Below are 25757 nucleotides of genomic sequence, written 5' to 3'. Positions count from 1 at the left end.
CCAAGGAACATGTTTTTAGTGTAGCATCTTGTGAGACCACACCTCAGTAAAATATCCTAAAGAAAATGTCCTAGATTATTCAGACAGGTATCAGATTGTGTTGGGTCCATCAATTAGTATGTATCTTTATACTGCATTATAGTGCCAAGAGAAAACTGACTCTAGGTGATTAAGATTTCTGATAAGCATGCAAGGTTTTTAAATAGAGGATGGTTCTTTTTATAGAAGTCACAAAACACATTTGATCTTTTGTTTGGCGTGGCTCAGACACTTCTCTCTTTAAGTCTCTTCAGTCTATTAATGGTTTTTATACTTAGATAATACTTACATAATTGCTTCTGTATGAATGTACTTCTTAAGATGGGGAGTATTTTCTCAGAAGTTCCTCATCTACTGCAGTATGTTGGCGAGTAAGACAAGAATGGAAGAACAAATGCATGACACATAATAAGATGTCAGAAGTCCACAGAGACTCATGAAGGCTGAGTAAACAGCCAAAGAAATTAGCAGGCATTCTCACACACAAGTTTACTCAGTGAAAAGTTATATTGTTTTCTGAGTGCTGTAATTGGAAGTTTGACTCAGGTGGAAAGGTTCTATTTTTAGCAGGTACAAAAGAAAACTGCTGGATATGGTACTCTGAGATGATGAGAGTAATGACACTAGGTGGTATGCGGGAAAAAAAAAATCACTCTACTTACAAAGTTATGCAACAGTGAAGTAAGCTGAAGCTAGGTGAAAAATGTAGAGTAATTATTACTCTGACATGCATAAAAGGTAGTCTAAGTGAATTTCAGGATTTAAAAACAAGATGAAATAGTGAAAGGGAATAAAGGGAAAGGAGAAAAAAATGAGTGGGAAATATCAGAAAGGGAGACAGAACATGAAAGACTCCTAACTCTGGGAAATGAACTAGAGGTGGTGGAAGGGGAGGTGGACGGGGGATGGGGGTGACTGGGTGACGAGCACTGAGGTGGGTACTTGATGGGATGAGCACTGGGTGTTATTCTATTGTTGGCAAATTGAACACCAATAAAAAATAAATTTATTAAAACAAAAAACAAGATAAACTCACAACCATCTTTACCCAAAATATCTATTAGCTAGCTATTAAAAGAGCCTTATAGTAATAACAAAACAAGCAACTGAAAATACTTTAGAAGAACATTCCTTCTGTGGTTTCTCAAATGGGAAAATTAAAATTACAGGTCTTCTAAAATTTAATTGTCCATAACACGTCTTCTAACATTTAACTGTCCATAAACACATTTTCTCATAACATTTTTAAAAACAAAAAGTAGCTCAGTCCAAGGTTAGGCAATCTGCACAGATATCTGAGATTATTTTTATTTCAATGGCTAATTCAATCCGTAGGACCTATTTTGATTTCTCCTGATTCTATTTTCACTTGACGTGACACACGTTAGAAACTGACAAGGCAGGTGTGACTCACATTTCTATATGTTAATACACAACACTACGTATGTTATCTCCCAAAATTAAACCTTGCGGTATTTTAAGCCTTAACTTCTTCTCAGGGATTTCTATTTCTATATCTTTCTATATCTAAAAATATACATATGTAAGTGCATGTGCGCACGCACACACACAAATATGCATATATATATAATTTCCAATGTGAAAAAATATTAAAGCAACACATAGTGTTTCAATAACTTATATGAATATCTATTACCACTTTTTTCTCCTAGTGAGATAGATCTACAATAAGTTGTATAAAATGACCATGTAGATTATATTATCAGTACTGCAGACAGTCATATGTAAAACAAAAACATTATTTTGCCATCTGATTAGATTTCTATAATTTAATGAAAGAGTAATCTCAGAATCATGTACATAAATCTGTCTGCACTGTGAAAATGCCATCGAATTTATTTTCAAATCATATTAATATTAATAGGTACGACTGCATAACCCACATACAATTGGGCAAGAAAATGTTAATATATATCAAGTCACGAAGTATGTATTTTCTGCTGGAGCAATGCTTGTTTGAATGTAAGACCGGTTATCCGTTTCACAAATTGTCCTCTTGTTCCCGTTGTTCACCGAATTTAAGTAAAGGGAAAAAAAAAACTTTAAAGGAGCTGCAGAAAATAAACTTAATGAAAAGAGTATTTTTATTCAGTACTTAGCAATCACTATCTGGCCCCAATCTTAAGCATATCACTTCAGTTCCCTGAGCCTCATTTTCTTAATCTAAGTAGCAAGTTTGGTAACTAGTCTTCTTTCAGAGAAGTTTCATAGAGTTAGATGAGAAGTAGACTCAAGAATAAGAGAGGTTTCCAAAGGCGCAGCTTCCACCCCTCAGTCAAGTGGTTGAAGTTGGCCTAAGTCAGCATACTTTTCATTGTTTTCCAACCTCGGTCTCCATATTTAACATCATTTTAAGGAGGAGTTCATAATATTTTAAGCTTACAATACATTAGATTATTAGTACCTCTTGTGAAAGACAGTTCTCAAGGGGTCACTCCTGCATTCCTATCTTACAGGTTATGCCAACAAATGCAAGGCCCTGGCCACTCTTCATCTTGGCTATTTCTGAACCTTGTGTAGGCAGTGGGCAGCCTTAAAGGATGATGTGATGTCTCCCTCTATGACACAGAGCAGGCTAGCTTACAGTTTACATAAAAGAAGTAGATTCGACAAGCTGAGTGTTCTTCATATATGACTCAACCCCACTACATGTACAGTATCAATACAGGTCCATATCATAGAACCCACAGGAGAGTGGAGGGCAAGGTAAACTGATGCAAATATTAGGATGTTCATGCTGCCTGCTGTGTTGTAATAAAGATCTTGTCTCTGACCCAAAAGTGTCATGTCAACAATGGGCAAAACTATGAAATAGTAACAGGTTAATTTATTAGCTTATAAGTAGGGTAAAGTTAAATCCTGGCCAGATAAACATGCTATCACTAGGCTTTTTTAACTTAGGTTTTCATGGATATTTAGTATCCTGAAATATTAAAACTAGACTAATAAAGATAGTAATATACTGATACCTCAGACTAGACATGTAACAGTACAAGTTAAAGAATTTAGGAAAGGGAACTGGGTTTTAATGGAAATTTATTAAATGGCAAAGGATGCACTAAAACCAGAGTAAAGGAATATATCTCAACATAATAATGGCCATATATGAAAACCAACACATCATACCTAATGGTGAAAAACTGAGAGCTTAACCTCCAAAATCAGGAATAAAACAAGGATATCCACTCTCACGACCTTTATTAACATAGTACTAGAAGTCCTAGCCACAACAGTCAGACAAAAAGAATAAAAGCCATCCAAATTGGTAAGGAAGAAGTAAAACTTTCACTACTTGCCAATGATATGGCACTGTGAATAGAAAATCTTAAAGATTCCTCCAAAAAACTACCAGAACTGATAAATGAAATCAGTAAGGTCATAGGATACAAAATCAACACACAGAAATCTATTGCATTTCTATATACTAGTAATGAAACAGGAGAAAAAGAAATTAAGAAAAGAGTCCCACTCTCAACTGCACCAAAAATAATACAATACCTAGGAATAAACTTAACCAAGGAAATGAAAGACTTGTTCTCTAAAACTATACAACACTGATGAAAGAAAATGACATAAACAAATGAAAAGATATTCTACACTCATGGATTGAGAGAACAAATATTGTTAAAATGTCTATACTACCCAAATAAATCTACCAATTTAACCTCTATCAAAATACCAACAGAATTTTTCACAAAACTAGACTAAAAAACCCTACGATTTGTATGAAACCACAACAGACCCCAAATAGCCAAAGCAATCTTGAGAAAGAACAAAAATGAAGGTATCACAATTGGAAATTTGAAGATATACAACAAAGCTGTAGCAATCAAACCAGTAAGGTACTGGCACACACACAGAAAAAGATACACAGATCAGTGAAACAGAATTGGGAGCCAGGAAATAAACCCATGATTATATAGTCAGTCTTTGACAAAGGAGGCAAGAATATGCAATAGGAAAAGGAAAGTCTCTTTCAAAAATGGTACTAAGAAAACTAGACAGCTACATGTAAAAAACGAAAATGGACCACTTTCTTATACCATACAAAAAAACAAACTCAAAATGGATTAAGAACCCAGATGTGAGAACTAAAGCCGTAAAAATCTTAGAAGAGAGCAAAAGCATCTATTTCTCTCACATTAGCCATATGGACATTTTTCTAGATATGTCTCCTAAGACAAAGGGAAAGGAGCAAAAGTAAACTACTGGGACTACATCAAAATAAAAAGCTTCTACACAGAGAAGAAACAATCAACAAAAATAAAAGAAAGTCTACTGAATGGGAGAAGATATTTACAAATGGTATATCCAAAAAAAGGTTAGTATCCAAAATATATAAGGAACTGATACAACTTAACACCTAATAACAAATAATCCATTTAAAAAGCAGCCAGAGGATATGACCAGACATTTTCCAAAGAAGATATACAGATGGCCAAGAGACACTTGAAAAGATGCTCAACATCAGTCACCATCAAGGAAACGCAAATCAAAACCACAATGAGGTATCACCTCACACCTGTCAGAATGGCTAACATCAAAAACACAAGAAACAAGTGTTGACAAGGATGTGGAGAAAAAGGAGCCCTCGTGCACTGTTGATGAGAATGCAAACTGGTGCAGCCACTCTGGAAAATATGGAGGTTCCTTAAAGAATTAAAAACAATTAGCATACGATCCAGTAATTCCCCTACTGGGTATTTACCTTAAGAATACAGAAGCACTAATTTGAAAAGATATATGCACCCCTATGTTGATTGCAGAACTATTTATTACAGTCCAGATATGGAAGTAAACCAAGTGTCCATTCATAGATGAAAGGAAAACAAAGATGTGGTATATACATGCAATGGAATATTACTCAGCCATAAAAAGAATGAAATATTTTTATTACAACAATGATGGACCTAGAGGACATGCTAAGTGAAATAAGCCAGAGAAAGACAAATACTGTATGATTTCATTTTATGTGGAATCTAAATAACAAGACAAATAAGCAAACAAACTACAATAACAAAAAATCCCAAACTCTTAGGCAACTGATGGCTGCCAAAGGGGAGGGGTCATAGAATGGATAAAATGGGCAAAGGGGATTAAGAGACATAAATTACCAATTACAAAATAAGTTACATACACAAAAAGTGCCGCATAGGGAATATGGTCAATAATACTGTGATATACATATTATGGCAAGCATTTCATAATGTATGTAATCATTTTCAATGTTTTTATTCAAGTATGGAGGAGCTGCAGGAAGAAGGGAATCATGACACCAGTGGTGGCAACGTTAAATGCTATCACACCTCCAAAGAGTATTTGATACTTCAGGATCCTTGTCCCTTGATTTGGTAACAACAGTACTAGTAAAGTTTCCTTGGGAGATAATTAAAAATACAAAGTATTTCTGTCCAAAAATGTTCATCTTACTTATAATGAAAAAAATGAAACAACCTAAATCCCTAAAATGAGAAGAATGTGTATGAAAAAACTTGTATCCATATATCCAAAACTTAATAATCATTTTTAATAATATTTACAGAGTCTCTAATCATGTGAGGAAATGTTACATAATCATATGTTAAGAATGGGATACAGACCTACCATATGGAATAGAACTTTAACTATGTAAAAATGCATAGAAAAAAAGACTAATGGAGAAATAATTTTTTGTTTAAACTTGTCTAAACAAAAGTCTATTTTAAATCTATATTCGAATTTTCTGACTAAATGTCACTTAATAAAAAAGTACATATCAAAGTTCTCCTAAAAATTAAGAACCAAAAATTTTGTTTCAACCCACGAACTTGTCAACTTTCTCACGTAAGTTAAAAATAGCTATCAGGGGTCCCTCCCTGCCACGGGTGTCAGAAATACTCACACAGAATGCAAATCTGCATTACGTTGTGCTTCTGAAAATCGTTACTGGTAGAAGTATTTTCTACTTACTGATTTTCTACCATTCTTTCAGTTTTTAATCTCGTGTGTGTGTACTTACGTGCCAGTTAGTATTGGGCATACGATTTTAAAGCCTTCAGTAATGATTTTTTAAGCAAAAGCAAGACACAGTTTGGCAAACTAAGAGGTTCGCGCGTGCCCACAGGCCGTCCCCAAGGTGTCCTGGGGAAGAAGCCCCGGGGGCGGGGAGCAAAGATGGGAAGGGACCCGGGTTACACCGCTGGGTCTCACGGGCTCCGAAGGCCACTTGCTGCCTAGTGACAAGGACATGCTCGCTCTCCCCACCGCACTGGGGCCAAGCCGAATCGTCTTACTAAGGAAGCAAAAGTAGGACCCTAGACCTTCCTAAAACATCAGGAAACGCGGTTTTAAGTTTTATTCCCAAGTTTTGAAAGGTACAGGAAAACAGCAAAATCAACACCACTAGGAGGAACTCCGAGTCCTCCGCGCCTGTGACCCGAACACGAGTTCCTAGACTCACTGGGTAAACTGAGCATCAGTTGAGGCTGTTTCCAAAGTCTCTACCGTTGGCTCTTTCAGAAAGCCCGGCTGCACTATCTATCTATCTATCTATCTATCTATTTATTTATTTATTTTAAAGGTTTTATTTATTTATGATAGTCACACACACACACACAGAGAGAGAGAGAGAGAGAGAGAGAGGCAGAGACACAGGCAGAGGGAGAAACAGGCTCCATGAACCAGGAGCCCGACGTGGGATTCGATCCCGGGTCTCCAGGATCGCGCCCTGGGCCAAAGGCAGGCGCCAAACCGCTGCGCCATCCAGGGATCCCCTGGCTGCACTTTAAAGACTGCTGCTAAGGGAGGATGTTCCCCGAGTTGGCAGGAGTCAACGCCCAGACACTCCTTCCTCGGTCTCAGGGCCATTCCTTACAGGCCTCGCAGGCCCTTTACGCAAACGCGCAGCTCAGGCCCACGGTGGCTACACCCGGGCCGCTCACCCCGGCCGCAGGCAGGCAGGCAGGCCTGGCACCGCTCAGGGGCTGGGGGAGGCTGTGGGGGGCTGCGGGAGGCTGCGGGGGGCTGGGGGGCTGGGGGAGGCTGCCGGGGGCTGGAGGGCTGGAGGAGGCTGCGGGGGGCTGCGGGAGGCTGCGGGAGGCTGGAGGAGGCTGCAGGGAGTCTGCGGGGAGGCTGCGGGGAGGCTGTGGGAGGCTTCGGGAGGCTTCGGGAGGCTGGAGGAGGCTGCGGGGATGTTGGGGGAGGCTGCGGGGAGGCTGCAGGGGGCAACCTCAGAGAAAGGTGTGCTGGCTCAATGGGCGGGGGAGGGAGGACTCCCTGGGCTCCTGAACCCGTGACAGGCGATAACCAGCTCTTCTCACCCCCAGAGGCACAGGAGGGCAGAGTGGTACCCACAGGAAAAGAAGTCCCGCCTCACAGTGGTTACCTATAGCAGACACAGGCGGGTAACGTAAAGTTTAATATGCTTTATTAGAAAAATAAACAGAATAGTTGAATCCTTTCTTAGAAATACTATTTCTTTGCATTGCAGGCAGAAGTCTGAGTATTTTCTGAATGTGCTCTCTACAATTAGAAGGAAGGAGTGGGAGATATTAGGTCCCAAGAAATAAATATCACAAGCAGAATGGAGAAAGCAGAGAAAGCAAGCAAGGATCAAGGAGAAGATGCTCTCCTAATCACTCCTAACGGAAGGAAATGAGGGGAGATTAGGAGTAAGGACTCTGGGAGAGCACCACCAGTTAAGCCTCTAAATCGCATTTAAAATTTTCTAGAAATACATGTGTATGTATGTACACACACACACACAAACACAATGTGCCTTTCTTTTCAACTAACTCCATCTGCCAATCCTCTGAAGTCCTTTGGAGTAACAGTAAGAGGAATGTTTGAACACTGATTAACTCAATGAACGTCACTCACTCCCTTGATACGAAGTCAGCCGATGTACTTACCTACAGACGGAAGATCACTAAGGCCTTATGTCCCAACTGACGGCTTCATATGGATTAGCTCAGGTAAGCTAGGAACACTAGCCAACTGGTTTTGTTACACCAGTTTTTTTTCTTTTTTTTTCACCTCTGAAACATCTTCCAAAATCACATCTTTTTTTTTTTTTTTTTTAAGATTTTATTTATTTATTCATGAGAGACATAGACAGAGAGAGGGGCAGAGACACAGGCAGAGGGAGAAGCAGGCTCCACGCCCGGAGCCTGACCCAGGACTCGATCCTGGGACTCCAGGATCGCGCCCTGGACCAAAGGCAGGCGCCAAACCGCTGAGCCACCCAGGGATCCCCCAAAATCAAATAAATTACCACACAGCAGAATATTCTGAATAGTAAGTCTAAATACCACCGATCATATTTAAAATAGGACTTCACCTAAACCACCTAAATTCTTGAGACCCCTTATATTTTCAAACTATTGAAATTTCGTACATACAGCCTAGGTAATTCAGTGCCTTATTCAAAACACCTCCTTTCCAAATTAACCATCCTCCTCCCCCAAATAAAATTTTACCAACACAAAGAAAACCAAAGATTGTCCTAAAGAGTTCAGTCTTTCTTCCCAAGGGCTCTCATTTCATACCTCCAAACACTGACTAGATTCCCATAATCACTATGGTCCAAATATATACATATACATATGTACACATACTCACAAAGCCCTCCCTCCGCATCACACCTTTTTTCAGTGTGCCCTAAATACATTTTAAATGTAGACATTATGTTTTGTTTTCAGTGTTGCACTATGTTGACACCATAGGCTCCTCATTAAAGGGTACAATTTTTTAAGTCTATGAAATAAATACAATTGTATTGGTAAAACCAAAATTTTCTGCTTCATGAATACAAAACCAAAAACAACTCTTCTAAATATATGGGAGAAATTTAAGGTTTGCTTTTTGTTTTGCTTTTGCATTGAATCCAAGCCACTGTAAGTAATAATTATAGTTGTTACCACTCATGAAATGCTGAGGGAAACCAAATTTTATCTGCCTTTAAAACGGATCTTAGTTAACTCTATTCATCACAGATAAAGAGGATAAAAATCTGCTTAAGTCTGTAAAAATAGCACTTTCACATGGTGATAATTATGTCAAAGCAACCTAATGCCTTTTAAAAGTAAAAAAATAAAAATTATATATGGTTTTGTCCTTAAAAAGATTAACTCAAAACCACACCCGGAATCGCTAAAGCTTCTTCTGTATAGTTACTAAAATCTGTTCAATTTTTCCATTCCAATGAATTACAAAATCAAAGAGAGTGCAATAAAGTAATCCTTAAGTATTTCTGATTTGTCTAAAAACAATGAACAATCAGTTAAAATTCAATCCCATGTTTATTAAGCATCTAAGACAGCAACAATCATTTAACCCCCCAGGTTTCCAAGATCCAAATATTCTAACGGCCCCTAACAGATTACTAATGTTTACAGATTCATTCTTTTATAACACTATTAGGTAGAAATTTGCCCATCTGCATTTTGGTCATTTACAGTGTGGAGAAAATGTCTCAGTGTCCTATTAAAAAAAAATTAAATTAAAAAACACAGTTCCTTGACATTAGTCACTGAAACCCATGTATCTGATTTGTTGTGTACTTTTTGGGGGGTTCTTTGCACATTCTTATTGAAGTACAGATAACAGCTCAAAGAGAATTATAAGAAGTCTAGACATAATAAGTTTGAACCAGTATTTTCTAGGAGGTAATGTTATTAACTTATACTAATTTTTGTAAAATAACAGAGCTCTTGTTGTTTATGGATCGGCAAGCAACCAGAACTTTCTCTAAGACAGTAGAGGCAGGAAGGTTGAAGATAATGGGAACCATAAATTACAACTCCTACTTGGCGTAAGTGAAAATCAGATAGTACTCCAAAGCTACAAGTCTTTAATTCACAAAGGACTGGGATAATTGTTATTTTAAATTGTCAGTTTATTTCATATTCTTAATTCTGGTGCATAACCCAGAAAAACAAAGTATATGAACTTCTAGTAAGAAATGAAGCCTGTAATAAGTAATTGAAACTTTTACTATGCCACCAATATTGATACGCCTTCTTTGCTAAACATGGGTTTGTTTGGGGGAGGTTTTTTGGCTCAGAAACTCAGCTACCAAAATATTTCCACATAAACATGATATATTTACATCCATAAGTAATATATAAATTGCTTACCTGAGTCAAGTGTGGCGTAGGGTTAAATCCACAGAGATTACACACTTGATTCTTGCATTCAGTGCAAGTATTGAAGTTAGGGGGATCCTTAGAACCTATGTTGAGTTCAGTTTTGCAGAGAGGACAAGTTGATTCTGGTTTGGAGGCTTCCTCCAATTTGGGGGCAAGGACAGCCTTTTGAGGCTCAGCTGCTGAAGATTTGCTATCCTGGACAGGCAGAGGCTTCTTTTCTGTTTCTGTTCTTTTTACAGTTGGAACTTGTTCAGCTTTGGGCTCTAATTTTTCAGCCACTGGAGCTTTTGTTTCTTTTTTCACAGGTATAACCTTTGCAGGCGCTGGGGGCACCTGGCCTGTGGATTTGGGTGGCCCCTGAGGAGGTGGCTGCGAAGGGGGAGGGCCTTGCTTTGCTGGGGCCCCAGGCCCACTCTGAGACTGGGCCCCAGGCTGGCCTGCTGTAGAGATTAAATTTGATGCCTGGCTGAAGATTGAAGCTCCAAACCCAAAGAGTTTTCCAGTCACGGTTTCTTGAGGCGTCGTGGGCTGTGATTTGGGGGCATCCGTAATACTTCCCAGATTCAGACTGAAGCGTCTCGACTGCTCCTGAGGCTTTGGGGGCTGTTGAGATGTGGGGGCAGTTTGGCCAGTGGTAGGTCGTGGGCCTGGGGGTGGAGGTGACCCTTTTGGCATTGGCTTGGCATCTGGCTTAGGACTCATTTTGGTTTGTGCTTTCTTGGGTTCTTCCCTCTTTTGAACAGGATCCACTTGTTTTTGACTTTTGCTCTCTGAACTAGGCCCAGGATGTGAAATAATTTTTGAATCTGATGCAGGTCGGGGTATGACTTTAGAATCGACTGGGGTGACTTTTTCTCCTGTTGGTGGAAAACTCTGCGACGGTTTGGCAGTGTCTGTTTTTAGAGGAGGGGCTGTTATCTCTTGATCCTCTGACTGCACTCTAGAGCTTGGAGTATCAGGCTTTGCTGCTATTAATGCTGAAGACACAACGTCTGTGGCTGGTTTTACCGTCTTGGGCTGCTTTGGTTTATCCTCAGCCGTGGAGACCTTGGCCTGCTCCGATGGGACCAAAGGCTCTTTGGGAGGGGCTGGCTTGGATGAGGACTCTGCCACAGGAGGGTGCTTGGCCACAAGTGGGGGAGAACCGTGAATGGTTGGTTGTTTCACTAGGGGTGGGGGCTTCTTAGACTCAGGTGCCTTTGAGATATCCGGTTTGGGTATAGGATCCTTCTTTGGAGAACTCTGCTGTGGCTGTGGGGATGGTTTGCTCACAGCTGATGCAGGAGTAACAGGGGCAGTCTTCGGTTTGGGCTGAGGTGATGATGGACCTGGAGCCAGATCTCCTCCTAGAGCTCTTTTCATCTGACAGTTTAAACAGAGCCACTCTTTTATCTAGAAATAATTATAAAATAATGGTCAGAGACAGTAACAATATAAAGACACAAAAACATTTTTAAAAACACATGGTATCATTTGAAACTATGTTACTCATCATCTATATATATATTTTTAAAGATTTTATTTATTTATTCATGAGAGACACACAGAGAGAGAGCAGAGACACAGGCAGAGGGAGAAGCAGGCTCCATGCAGGGAGCCCGATGTGGGACTCGATCCCAGGTCTCCAGGATCACGCCCTGGGCTGAAGACGGCGCTAAACCACTGAGCCACCTGGGCTGCTCTCATCATCTATATTTTAATAGATCAACTTATTTTCCTTAATTTGTATCAAAAATTTTATAATGTTAATGACACTTAAATATAATTACTGAATCTCAGAGACTTAATAAGCACTCTATATTTTAAGGAAAATAAAAAAGTAAAAATAAACATACTTGTATTTTTTTCTAGTGTTAATTTTGTTATTCTTTGCCTTTGATTTACTGAAAGTTTGTACCCCCATAAATAGGAAACATTGTATCATTAAAAAGATGAGCTATAACATATTAGATTCCATAAATTAGTTTCATTAGATATTTTCTCTATTGATGGTTCATAAATAGTTTTTAGGTATACAACCTGGTATAATGCCTGTTAAATTTTTAACACATTGCTAAATTTCTTAAATTAGCAGAGCATTACTTTCCCCTCCGAGGCAACATAATCAAATGTGCTAAAACAAAAATTGTTAACCACACTGGGTAAGAAAGAGAACATTCTCTGTTAAGAAAATTAAAAAAAAAAAAAAAGGGCACGTCTTCAAATTATCATAAATAATACCATGATTTAACAGAGGAAATATTCTTCCTTATAATTTTATGGATATACTAGAAAGAGCAATATAAGTAAACAGTACACTTATTCAGCTGGTGAGATATGTATAGATGTGAGATATATATCACATATATAAACATAGGTATACAATTAAATGCCTGCTGGTTTCTTACTGCATCAATTATAAAAAGGAGATACTGAATTTGATACTTGAGATCATAATTTAAAAGTATCTATGTTTAACATTTACCTTTTTAATTCCAAAATAATATACAATTATACAAAATTTTCAATATTTCCAAAGTAATTTAGAATGTCAAATTCTACATGATCCACTCTTCTCCCCTCAAAGTAACAATGATATCAGTTTAGCACAGAGGTTCTATGTACAGAAGTCTGTATAGCGAAAAACGAAATATGTGGAACAGAGGTATGAGAACAGTTTTCCATGGTACAAAAGTATGAAGTGTTAGGCTGGCAAAAAACATGCTCCTTACTTGCAAACAATTTCCTTCTGAAAAGAACTGAATTAACCTTTCCTAAACTCTTAAAAACTTCTGCCATTTAACAGTTTACATTGTTAAACCTTTTTGGTAAGAAAAAATAAAAACCTTACTGAATCTTTTTCTTAATCATTAAAATGGCTTTAAAATAAAAAAGCACACTGAATCATTTAAACGCATGCACCGGTATAAAACGGCTTGTTTTGCAATATCATGGAAAGCAAACTTTTGTTTGGAGAAAGTTAAAGAGATGGTCAATTCTAACAAGATGTAGTTCTGCTTAAAAATGTGAAACATTAAAAACAGAGCTACCATACGACCCGGCAATTGCACTGCTGGGGATTTACCCCAAAGATACAGATGCAGTGAAACACCGGGACACCTGCACCCTGATGTTCACAGCAGCAATGTCCACAACAGCCAAACTGTGGGAGGAGCCTGGGTGTCCATTGACAGATGAGCAGATAGAGAAGATGTGGTCTATGTATACACTGGGATATTCCTCAGCCCTCAGAAACAACGAATCCCCACCATTTGCTTCGACATGGAAAGAACTGGAGGGCGTGATGCTGAGTGAAGTAGGTCAATCGGGGAAGGACAAGCATATGGTTTCACTCATACGGGAAATATAAGAACTAGTGAAAGGGATTATAGGGCAAAGGAGAGAAAATGAGTGGGAAATATCAGAGAGGGAGACAAACCATGAGAGACTCCTAACTCTGGGAAACAAACAAAGGGTAGTAGAAGGGGAGGTAGACAGGGGGATAGGGTGACTGAGTGATGGGCACTGAGGGTGTATTTGATGGGATGAGCCCTGGGTGTTACGCTATATGTTGGTAAATCAAACTTCAATAAAAACAAAAAAAGAAAAAAAATAAAATAAAATAAAAACAAATAAAAAGTACTTGGGTGTTTAATACATTTCTTTCCAGTATAAGGGCTGAGTATCTATGCACTTTTAATATTCTTATCTTTACTTTTCTGTATGCTTAAAGCATTTCACAAAATAAATTTTTGTACATATAAATATTTGAATCCCAAAACACAAGCAAATGCTACTTATGCAAGCACCATGACAAAAAGTAAGATGGAACCTTTCACTCCACTTTACCTGCTTCTTGAGGAACAGAAATTCCTCCATAAGTCTCCAACTACCTACTCAATCATCTCCCCTCCTGTCAATGTAACTTCTGCTGTTCTACTATTCATTTTTTCTCATTTGTCTTTTTCCACAGCCTTAAATGGTACCATAATAGCTCATAATCATGCAGCCAGACAAAAGAAAATATAATTAAAAACATAATTCTTTACCTAGGCTCTGTCACTGATTTTTTTTCCTATAAAACATTGTGAGATATGCATCTACATTAACCACATTAAATTATAAACTCCTAAGGTTAGTGACCTGCATACATTATAGTTAATTGCTTTTAATCTTTTTGACAAGTGTTATAACCAAAACAGATGCAAAATTCATTCACCTATTTCTTTTTCATTTTTCTTTTTAAGTAAGCTCTACACCCAACATGGGGCTTGAACTCACAACTCAAGATCAAGTCTCATGCTCCGCTGACTGAGCAGCCAAGCACCCCCACCTGCTCATTTCTTTTTTTTTTTTTTAAGGTTTTATTTATTTTAGAGAAAGAGAGCGCGCATGTGGAAGGGAGAGGTAAAGGGAGAGGGAGAGAGAGAATCTTAAGCAGACTCCCCACTGAGCACAGAGCGGATGCAGAGCTCAATCTCATGACTCTGAGGTCATGACCTGAGCTGAAATCAAGAGTCTAACACTTAAGGGACTGAGCCACCCAGGGACCCGAGCCAACCTATTCATTTCTTTATTCAAGTATTTATAGAACAACTTCTACTTGGCACATAGCACTGAATAAAAGAGATAAATCTCCATCCTCCTGGAGACTACATCATAGTAGAGAAGTCAGACAAGAAACAGGTTAACATACAGCTTCAAGGTTATTACAGATACATAGTAAGAATCTGATACTACTGTGGTGACTACTTTTTTCCTTTCTTCCTGCTAGGAAACTTCCTTCCATGCTCCCTCCTGAATACTTCCTTGGATTCATTTGGTTTTCTCAGTAAAATTGTAAGTCTCTCTGCAATGTGAACTTTGGAGCTTCATGCGTAGCTAGCTGTTAGGCTTTCACTGCACTCTCAACACTGTAAAATTAGAACGCTACCACAGCATATCAAATGCATGATTTACACTAACACTGGGAAACACATTCTGTACTGCCTTTGTTCCAAAATCCAATGTCTCCTTGTGGTTTATAAATATATATGACTCTTGTTTCCACATAAAGACACAAGGGAGAGTTAGGAAGAGAGGTGGATATCACAAGTCACTGCCTCCTCATAGAGGAGAATCCTGCTTTTCTCTTCATTCTTTTTTGAACAAACTCCACTGCTCCATCTTTTTTGTCCTTTTAATGACCACATTTTCTTCATTTTGATAAACAACACATAAAAGACATTTTGATCCCTCAATGTTCCTCCTCCCTGCTAGAACACAGGTTAAAATCACTGTAGCGATCACAATATGAAAAGCTTTTTATCCTCTTAGGAATTTTTAGAAAGAGCCTCCTTTATATTTAATTCTACTGGCCAAATCCACTGAAACTAGAAATGATTTTTTCTCAGCGCTTAACAATCTAGCACTGAAAACAGAAGCATTTCCAATTCCCTGATTCAAGTGGGAAAATAAAAACAAAAGCAAACTTCCCATACACTGAGAAAATGAGAATCCACAAGCCGCCCCCAACATCAGGAACCACCTTGTACTTTACCGTGGACCGTGCCTTCCACAATTCTGCGCAGGCATCTAACGGGTAGGCAGTAACAGTGCCTTCTCCTTCTCAGTCATCAGAGTCAGAAATGCTGTGTTATTTTCACTGCATTCTCAGTGACTCCACAAGGGTGTCTGTTTGCTTGTGAAAGGTAGTTTCCCATTCATCTTTTCACATTTCCAAAGCCAAAGTCCCTCACTTGTCCAGATACTTTACACCCTCACAAAAGGGTAACTGTGTCAAACAACCAACCACAGAAGGGGTGGACTCCAACTACTTCCTCTCATACCTTTAACTATGCCTCTTCCAGAATTGTGAAATGAAGTTAATATTTTGCAAGAACTTCAAAATATATAATTTTGAAATATACAATGCAACCACTTCCATCATTCTTCTATTTCCTGGTCTATATCCCCCAAAAGATGGTGAGGACTTACTGGTAGTAGTCTTTTCACTGACACCCTGGGGTCTAACTAATCCTTTAAGTGTGACATGCCCACAGTTTTTGAGCTGGTTTAGATTAAATAAATTAACTCAAAATGTTTGTGCTCTTCAAGCTACAGCCTTCCTGTGTTTACTCTACTAATTGCCATTGTTTACACAGTTTGTAGGACATATTTCTCCCTTCATTTTCTGGTTGCATGCCATTCTCCCTAGAACTCTATACCTCTGGCGATGGACAACCTCTCCTCATTATGAGTCAAATTGAGTCTCTCATAATCACCATACCTGCTAAACAGACATATTTTCCCTGCCTAGAGGCAATTACTGCCTCATTTCACTTCCAAAATTAAACACTTATTTCTGAGGAGAAATGAACCTGAATTTATTACCATCACTGCCTCAGACACTTGCTGCCAGTTCCATTTGGTATCCATGTCTATTATACACTTGGTTCTCCTATTTCTACATGATTGGGTCTTCATTCTACCCTTACCATGAACAAGGATCTTAGATTTTAGTCCTTATCATTTCTTCATCATGCCACAGGAGTCAAACGATATCCAAGGACAAGGCTGATTCACAGAAGCCTTCCACCAATATTTCATAAACAACCTCCCATAACTAGCACTTAATTGGGGCATCTGTTATAAGTGCACTTATTAGAGTGCCTGGGTCATAACTAGCACTTTTTACAGCACCTGGGTAGCTCAATCAGTTAAGCATTTGCCTTTGGCTCAGGTCATGATCCCAGGGTCTTAGGATCTAGCCCCACATTAGGCTCCCTGTGCAGCTGTGTCCCCCTCCCCGCCTCCACTCATATACTCTTTCCCTCATGCACACACATGCTCTTTCTCTCAAATAAATTAAAAAAAAAAAAAATTTAAATAACTAGCACTTATTCCCTAACATTACACTATAATCATCCGCATCCACCTGATAAATGATGGGCAAAATGCAAGAAACAACACCAGGTAAGCCCACAACCATATCAACGTGTCCAGGAAGAAGTCTTATCTTCTATATATAAACATTGAAATGAAAGAATCCAACTTTATTAGAAAAATGTCATGCTTCACCTATTCCTAAATTCTTGAGTTGATATAAGAAAAGGAAAAATAGTTATCTTTTGTTTTCCCCACTCATAGTCTTACCTACAAAAAGTGCATAAATGGAATTCAAGTTTTGGAGACACAATTGTTTTAATGAGCTACTCTAATTAAATAAGTTCTTTGGAAAGGAGCAAAAGAAATACATAAAGTTGTTCATTCACTGTTCTAATTTAATATGCTACATAAAAGGGGTAAGAGACTGGTCAGCCAGGACTTTTGCTCCTTCTGAGGTCACTGTGTATTCTAATGCAGACCTGTAATATAATTACTATCGCACACTTCCCTGCTTATCCGATCCTCTGGGTTCCACTTTGTTGAACCTTTCTTATTTATCAGAGCTATGATATATAGTTAGACAAATTCATTAGCTAAGGATTTTGAGGGATAATCATAAATATGTTATTTAGATGTTTCAAGAGGTACCACTTAAGGTTGTGAACTTCACATAGTTTAATTAATGTTGCCACTTTCAAAAACAGTTGTTCAAACTTTTGATTGGTTACTACTAATCAGTGTCTTCAGTAATAATTTAAGATAACTCAATACATCTAAGCATTGAGGTGAGTTGGCAAATGTTAGGGTTCTAGAATTAAAGTATATTCTTGCTCAGAACTGTTATTAATCTATTTAGCTTCAGAACAGAATGGAAATTTCTCCCAAAAGAGTCCAGAAGGCCTAATGACTAACATCCACTATTCAATGTACTCCAAACTGAAAATTTTAAATATAAAATTTACATAAGATTTATAATGGAGAGATGCTTGGGTGGCTCAGGGGTTGAGCGTCTGCCTTCAGCTCAGGTCGTGATCCCCAGGTCCTGGGATCGAGGCCCACATCAGGCTCCCCATAGGGAGCCTGCTTCTCCCTCTGCCTATGTCTCTGCCTCTCTCCTGTGTCTCTCATGAATAAATATTTTTTGAAAAGATTTATAATGGAATCTCTGCTCAACATAGCATAGTGTTTGGAATAATGGAACATTAAAAGAATAACACAATATTAGGAATTTATATTTGCTGATGTTCATACCATTCACATTAGCTGTTAAATAGATTTTCTTCAGTCATGCTTTCATCCTGTCCCTATACAATAAAACTTGGTGGGTTCTTTTTAAAAAAAAAAAAAAAAGATTTATTTATTTATTCATGAGAGACACAGAGAAAGAGAGGCAGAGATGCAGGCAGAGGGAGCCCAATGCAGGACTTGATCCCGGACCCTGGGATCACAACCTGAGCCGAAGGCAGACACTCAACCACTGAGCCACCCAGGTGTCCCAGAACCTGGTGGGTTCTTAACTTCTGAAAGCATAACAACTAAACTTTTCTGAAGACTATGACATCAACCTGTACCATTTACTCCATCATGGCAGTATCCTCATTATCCCTCACGTTGGTCATGACACACAGCCCAATGTGCATTCCTCCTCTATTTACCTGAATGCTACCCATCTTTAGGATGCACATTGAATTTTCTCCTTTACCACTTAATATTCCAAGGTCTGCCCTTTCTCAACTCTTCCTACCATAGTCTGAACCACAGTACTTAGACTCAGATAGTGCTTCGTATTTTTTTCCAATGATTTCTTCTTCCCTCCTCTCCTCACATGGACTCAAAAGAAGTGACCACTTCTCATGAATTATTCTCAGCTTTTCCCCTATTTTTCATCAAATTATCTTCAAATATTTACTGAATATGCTATTCATGTTTTACATTATTTTGAATGCCATAGAAAATATAATCATATAACATGCATTATATAATAACATAATGTATCCTATTATAAAGAGGACACCAAGCTATCACTTGTAAACAGATTATGTGTTCTGCTCTTCAAGGATTGCCCAAGCCACATGACCTCCTCCACAGAGGCAGTTACTCAGTTTGGCTACAGATGGCTCACTGTGGTTGACATCTTTAGCTATGCATATTAATGCACAATTTATTTTGGCTAAAAACAGGACATTAGCATTCCTCAGAACTGTGATGACATGCTTAGCAACTTGGTACAACAATTTTATTTAAAACAATCCACCCAGAAGTTGGATGGATATGTCCTCTCTTAAAGTGTGTGGATTATAATTTCTGCAGCATAATTCACCAACCATTAACAAACCTCATAAAATGTACACTAAACACAAACTTTTTCCTTCTTAAAGCATAATAATATTCACCAAGTACTAGCAATAACATGTGTAAATCCTCAAAAAATAGGATCAAATGATAAAACCATAGTTTGATATTTGTCAAGGCAGTCCAAAACCAGAAAACTGCTTTCATCAAAGCAAAACTTTAAAAAATAATTACTGCAAAAACACAGACATGAAAATATATTTGTACTCTAGTACAGCCATACAAAGAGAGAAGGATCCCAAATCAATAAACTGAATTTACATATGCTATGCATTAACACTTCTGAACTGCCTCTCATATGGCAAATTTCAACTTTTATACCTTGAATGATTAACACACACCTTGAGCTGTCACATACTCTTGTAGCCTGTGATCTAATAGTTCCAATTAGGCTGTGTTTGCAAATAGCTTACTGAATTGCCCTCTTATTTCATTTAAAAATTAAAGAAATAAATCCATTAGTAAAAACCAAAGGTCACCTAAACTTTATGAACTCATTACATACGCTGGAAGCTATGAATTTTTATTTCAATCAGATGCTCACTGGAATTAAGATAATCACCTATATATTGAGTTGGAAAGGAAAAAAATACTTTTTAAAAATAAATATGAAATGCTTTAAGTATATTAAATCTTGTGTACAAACAACAAAATTTCATAAGGATTTTAGCCTCTTGTAGCTTTCTATGAATGGAAGCCACTTATAATTTACTCATATTTTACAGTTATACATATGCACATTTTCAAGAATGTAAGGCAAATTGGATTTTAAAATTATACTTAATCACCTTTACATTACTTTCCATTTTTTTCATAGATCCTATCCACATTTTTCATTACCATTTATTTCCTTCCAATCATTTTTTAATCCTTCCTCTGTCAAGTTTAAAAACATATAAATCTACACATTAAAATTTTTCCCAACTTTTACAATCACAGAATTCCCAATGACACGTTCACATAATAAAGCCTGCCACTCACTTCTTTTGTTTTATGTAAGTATAAATCTGCTCCTAACAGGTGCTCCATGAATTTTACTGAAAACTCTGACTTTACTGAACAAATGACAGATATGCCATATTTCTATCACAATGTTTTATAATCAATTTTTTAAATCTTTATTTTTAATTAGAGAAAAAAAAAGACAACGTGGTTTATTGTTTTATATTCAAAGGAGACCAGATCTCATCTACATAAATTTTATTATATTCTGTTTTACAAACAAGATCTCATCTTCATTTGCTAAATTATTCTCTCTCCTTTTGGACTCTGAGTTCTATTCCTGACAGTAAACAAAGTTATCAACTTCATCATCTATATTTTCAAAATCTAACAGAGTGGCTAGCTCAGAGTAGAAGTTCAGAGTTTTCCTAAGGAACAAAAAAGAACCCAGCAATATAACACTCTTGTTTGAGCAATATTGAGTAGGAAAGGTATAAAGCCAGTGTTCTTGGACCTTCGTTTAATTTACACTAAATTTCAAAACTAAACTCTTGCCAAGAAAGTTAATTTTTTTAACTTTAAGAATATGTGAAATTTACAAACACACACACACACACACACACACTTTCTTTAACCTAAAAATTTAAGAAATGGCCTATTTAAAGACAACATGATCTCCCATTTAAAAAAAAAAAGATGCTAAATTTGGAGTCAGCAGATCTAGCATCCTATATGAGATTCATTGCTCAGTAATTTTGTGACCTGGAGTCACCTAAAGTCCCTAATTTCAGTTTTCTCACTGACAAATGGAATTAGCAATGATGGCACTATCCCTACTTGCCTATCATAATTTTTATAAAGATGAAAAATAATGTTTATATACTACTTTCAATTTCAAAGCACTTGCACTGCCAAATAGGATTTTTACTTTATGAATAGTTTTATATCATAAATAAGAAAACTGAATATTTAGAAAAATAGAGTGATCTCAAAAGAAATTGTGAAAGGGATTATAAAGGAAAGGCGGGGAACTGAGTGGGAAAAATTAGAGAGGGAGACAAACCATGAGAGATTCCTAACTCTGGGAAACAAAAAAAGGGTAGTGGAAGGGGAGGTGGGCATGGGGTTGGGGTAACTGGGTGACAGGCACTAAGGGGGGGCACTTGATAGGATGAGCACTGGGTGGTATACTATATTTGGCAAATCAAACTTCAATAAAAACAAATGAAAAAAATAATATTTTTTAAAAAAAAGAAAGAAAAATAGAGCAATCAGACCAAATCACAAGTAAGTAGCTGAGCTAGGGTTCATATTCACATTTCCTAATCTAAAATCCCACTTTATTTCCACTTTTCCAAAGGGCCATCTGATGATTAACTTATAAAGAAACATCGGAGATTTCAAATTGCTTTACAACATGAATTTTTATTTCCTTACTCTCTTTACTCATCTTTTTTTTTTCTTTACTCGTCTTTAAAATGTGGATACCACCTCATAAAAGAGCATGAAATGACAAAATGAATATAGAGGGCCTACTGCAGTCTGAAATGCATAGTGTTCAAACTAAGATCTCTCCTTTCTGTGACCAAAGATCAATCTCTTTTACTGAAGAAAAAAGGCAAGAAACACTTGTAGAAAAGTAGTTGCTTCCTTATCAGAGGTAACTAGAACTACTTCAAAGTAAATTCATAGGAATATCAGCAAGAGTATACACCCTAGATCTGATGCCTTATTGATGAACTTGATATTGGCATTTTTAAGGAAAAAAATTATACTTCTAATAGATTATTTACATTTTTGTCTTTAATGTATTATCTTTGACATATCTGTAAGTAAAAGCTTACTTTTATCTACGCTAATTAAGATATGGAATAGGAGTGAATGTTAGATGTTTTCTCAAGAGATGTGAACAATAAGCACGTTCACTCATCACTGTATTGAGTTTACTGATCCAGTAAATGATTTTGTTTAGGTGCAGGTATCTGCTTTCACAGCAGAACATCTGTCCTTACCCAGCTACATACATCATCATACTGGTTGCAATAATATGAACAGCCTTAGTAGATATTTTAAAAGTTGGATATGCAGAAAGTCACCTGAAACATTTAGTCATTTAAAAGCTGAAAGTGAAAAAAAAAAAAAGCAGCTTTGGTTCTAATGACTAAACTAATACATAGAGAACATAGAGAACATATATTTTATATGTTCAGAAACATATAAAATAACGAAGTAACGAAGGTCCAAGAACACTGGCTTTATACCTTTCCTACTCAATATTGCTCAATATGTTATACAGGGAACATCCAAGTCATGAGAAAAATGTTGCAAACTGGATGTTGTCGAAAATGAAAGCTAAATAAATATGGTGTTTCTAAACATATTTAAGTAAGATTTTTTTAAATGAGTATTTCTATTCCTTCAAATTCATCAGAAAACTATTTTAAGTGAAAATAAATTAATTTTGTTATAGTCAGGGTATTCTTATTTAAATATTATTAATGATACCATATGGATTATCAGAGAATAATCTGAAAAAAAAGTCCTTTATCTTTGGACTATAAGAACATTATATTTAGAATCAAGAGACTATTTCTCTGCACTGGATTCATATAAAAACTGTCAGTTAAAGCACACATGATAGTGACAAAGGACGTATTAAAACTAACCAAATTAGGGATGCCTGGGTGGCTAAGCAGTTGAGCGTCTGCCTTCAGCTCAGGGCGTGATCCTGGAGTCCCGGGATCGAGTCCCATATTGGGCTCCCTGCATGGAGCCTGCTTCTCCCTCTGTCTGTGTCTCTGCCTCTCTCTCTCTCTCTCTCTCTAGAATAAATAAAATCTTTTAAAAGAAAAACTAATCAAATTTGTCATCATAGGCATAAAGGCATTTCAAATCATCATTGTTTTTTAAAACCAAAAATTCTCGTCATGTCAAAAAGTAGAATGCCAAGGCTAAAGGTATAAAAATCAAGAATCTAAATCCTTTATTCATTCTATCACAAAACTGTTCAACCAAAAGAAAAAAAAAATGTTCAACCAATCACTTGATGGAGAATTTTTTAATTACTTAAATGTTAATTATAACATAAATTTACAAGCTTAAAAAAAATGGTGCAAAACGGTACATTAAAGGTAAAATCTTCTCTACCAAGCCTTACTTTCCTCAATCAACCAGTGTGAAGTTTTGCTTTGAATTTTCCTAGAGGTTGCCAGTATAGTATCAAGTTTCAATTTATAAATTTAAAATATTACGTTTTTTCAGCCTACTATAAAAGCTTCAATGTTTCAAGACCACCTTACATTACCACTACTTTAGGACTGTCTTAGGCCATAGCCAAGAAATATTTAATGCATATCTTAGCATGCAATAAAATATATATACACATATACCTATAGAGAGGTAATACCTTGTATGCATTCTTTCACGTGTTAGAACATTCTTAAGCTGCCCTCATACTCTCTCCTGATATCTTGTCTAGGTACAAAATTCATCTTATCATCATATCTGGAAATTTAAAGAAATCACTCCCTAACTACCGTCTTCTGTGTTGATAATGAGTATGGTAGCTGTTTGATTTCTCATCTTTTCGTAGATGGTAGTATTTTTCTCTGTTGAAGTCTTTTAGGTTTTCTTCTCATCTTTGGAAATCTGGTATTTCCTCAGGATGTACCTATCAGTTATTTGATTCATCTTGCATGGTCAGTGGTAGACTTGTACAATCTGAAGACTTCAATCTTTCTTTACTTCAGAGAAATGTTTTTCTAGAGCTTATCTCTATCATCTTGATTCTTTCTTTCTGGAGCTCCTACTAGAGCTCTTAGGTATACTCTTCATGATTTTTAATATTTCTTTTAGATCCCCAGAGCTCCCAGAGTTATAAATAACTACCTCCCTGAAATGTCTACAACTCCATGGGCAGGTATCCAGAAAGTGCCCCCATATAGGAGATAAAATTCCCTTGTGCTCACTTTGGCAGCACATATACTAAAATAGGAGATAAAATGCCCCTTTCTCAGCCTCCACATCACCAAAGAAAGTAGAAAAGAGGAAAATCTCAGAATTTTACACATTTCTGGGTGCATTCTCATCCTTTTCTTCCTTAATCACTCCCAAACGCAAGCTTTATTTAGGACTATATACACAAATTAGATCTGTAGTCACCAGTAAACATTCCAGATTCTCAAGTTATCCATAATTCCCAGACCCTAATCCCTCAATGGAAGGAAAACCTACCAAATGATCCCCTCCCCTCATGATCCATGCTCTGACCTTCTGCTACATCATTTCTCTCCATAACATTTATTACCAGCTATCACACTATATGTTTTATTTGTCCCTCTTAACAGACCACACATTCCACAAGGGGAGAATTTCTGTCTACTTTGTTCACTCTTATATGCCCAGAGTCTAGAATGGTGTCTGAAATACAGTAAGTAGTTGAGTAATTTTTTTATTTGTCTTAATTTAGTTCTTAGTATGGAAAAATCCTGGGTCTTTTCCTGACCATCAAGCGGACCCACTGAAATTTGAATATGGTAATTATTTATGAAATATCCTTTTCAATATTTCTCAAGAATAAGAAAAATTTTTGTAAGTTCTTTATATTCCCTGAATGAGTTCTTTCCTATTAGGTCAGGTGTTTCTGTTGTTGTTTTATTTTTCAGTAGGTCACCTGCATCCTTCATGTGGGATTATTGCTTAAAATGTCAAGTGTGTCTCTCAAACCAGTCATTTATGGTGAATGTCTCCATAGCTTACTAGATAACCAACAAAGGTTCTTCTGTGTTTGTAGACATTCTGCTTCTCCATTAGTCCTCTCCTTTGAATGAGAGATGGGACGGCAGAGGGTCAGTGTCCAAGTTCAGGACAGCTTTCCAGGACAGTAAGAGATCAGTGAAGTTGACACACAGTTGAACAATGTTTTGTTTTCTCCTTTCAATCACTCTCTTGTGTGAGAAGGGCATTACTTCTAATCCTCTTTCAAAGGCCCTAGTTTTCTCATGAGGGGCCAATAGGCAGCTCATCCTGTCACCTGGAGAATGCTTTAGCTTTCGCTAGAGGGAAAGAAAAATCAAGCCTCTCCCCACCCACCATCTTCCCACTGGAGATTAGAAAATAGTCAATTAGTTGTACTGATTCCTACTCCAGTTCTTTAATCTGTAGTTTGATCACTACCCACAACCCATGACTGATTTCTGGATTTGTTCATTCCTAGCTTAGAGCTCACAGAGATCCCCTGAGGAAGCCATTTGTACAGCGGTTTCCTTGGGTCTTTTTCTGTCATCTTTTTCCCATTTTACTATCTTCTAGGAATGCAACATGCCAACTTATACTATTGGTGGTCTTTTACCATTTTCTGGAACCACTATATTTTCAATCTTTTAAGAAGTGGGACTTTTAGAAAGAAGAGGTGAACTTACTGTGCCCAGT

At 37.2% G+C, this 25757-nt stretch overlaps 1 protein-coding gene across 6 annotated transcripts in view; it reads right to left on the bottom strand.

The window, feature by feature from the left end:
• PCLO (piccolo presynaptic cytomatrix protein) overlaps positions 1 to 25757 on the bottom strand; it is a 389843-nt gene that overhangs the window by 351417 nt on the left and 12669 nt on the right. For all 6 annotated transcript variants that reach the window (XM_072791350.1, XM_072791351.1, XM_072791353.1 and 3 more), the window contains exon 3: positions 10176 to 11579. In XM_072791350.1, the coding sequence (XP_072647451.1) occupies positions 10176 to 11579 (1404 nt within the window). The remainder of the gene's footprint in view (positions 1 to 10175; positions 11580 to 25757) is intronic.

The sequence above is a fragment of the Canis lupus genome, chromosome 21 (assembly GCF_048164855.1).
Source record: "Canis lupus baileyi chromosome 21, mCanLup2.hap1, whole genome shotgun sequence".
Classification (NCBI taxonomy): domain Eukaryota; kingdom Metazoa; phylum Chordata; class Mammalia; order Carnivora; family Canidae; genus Canis; species Canis lupus.
This window is presented reverse-complemented; position numbering and strand designations above follow the sequence as displayed.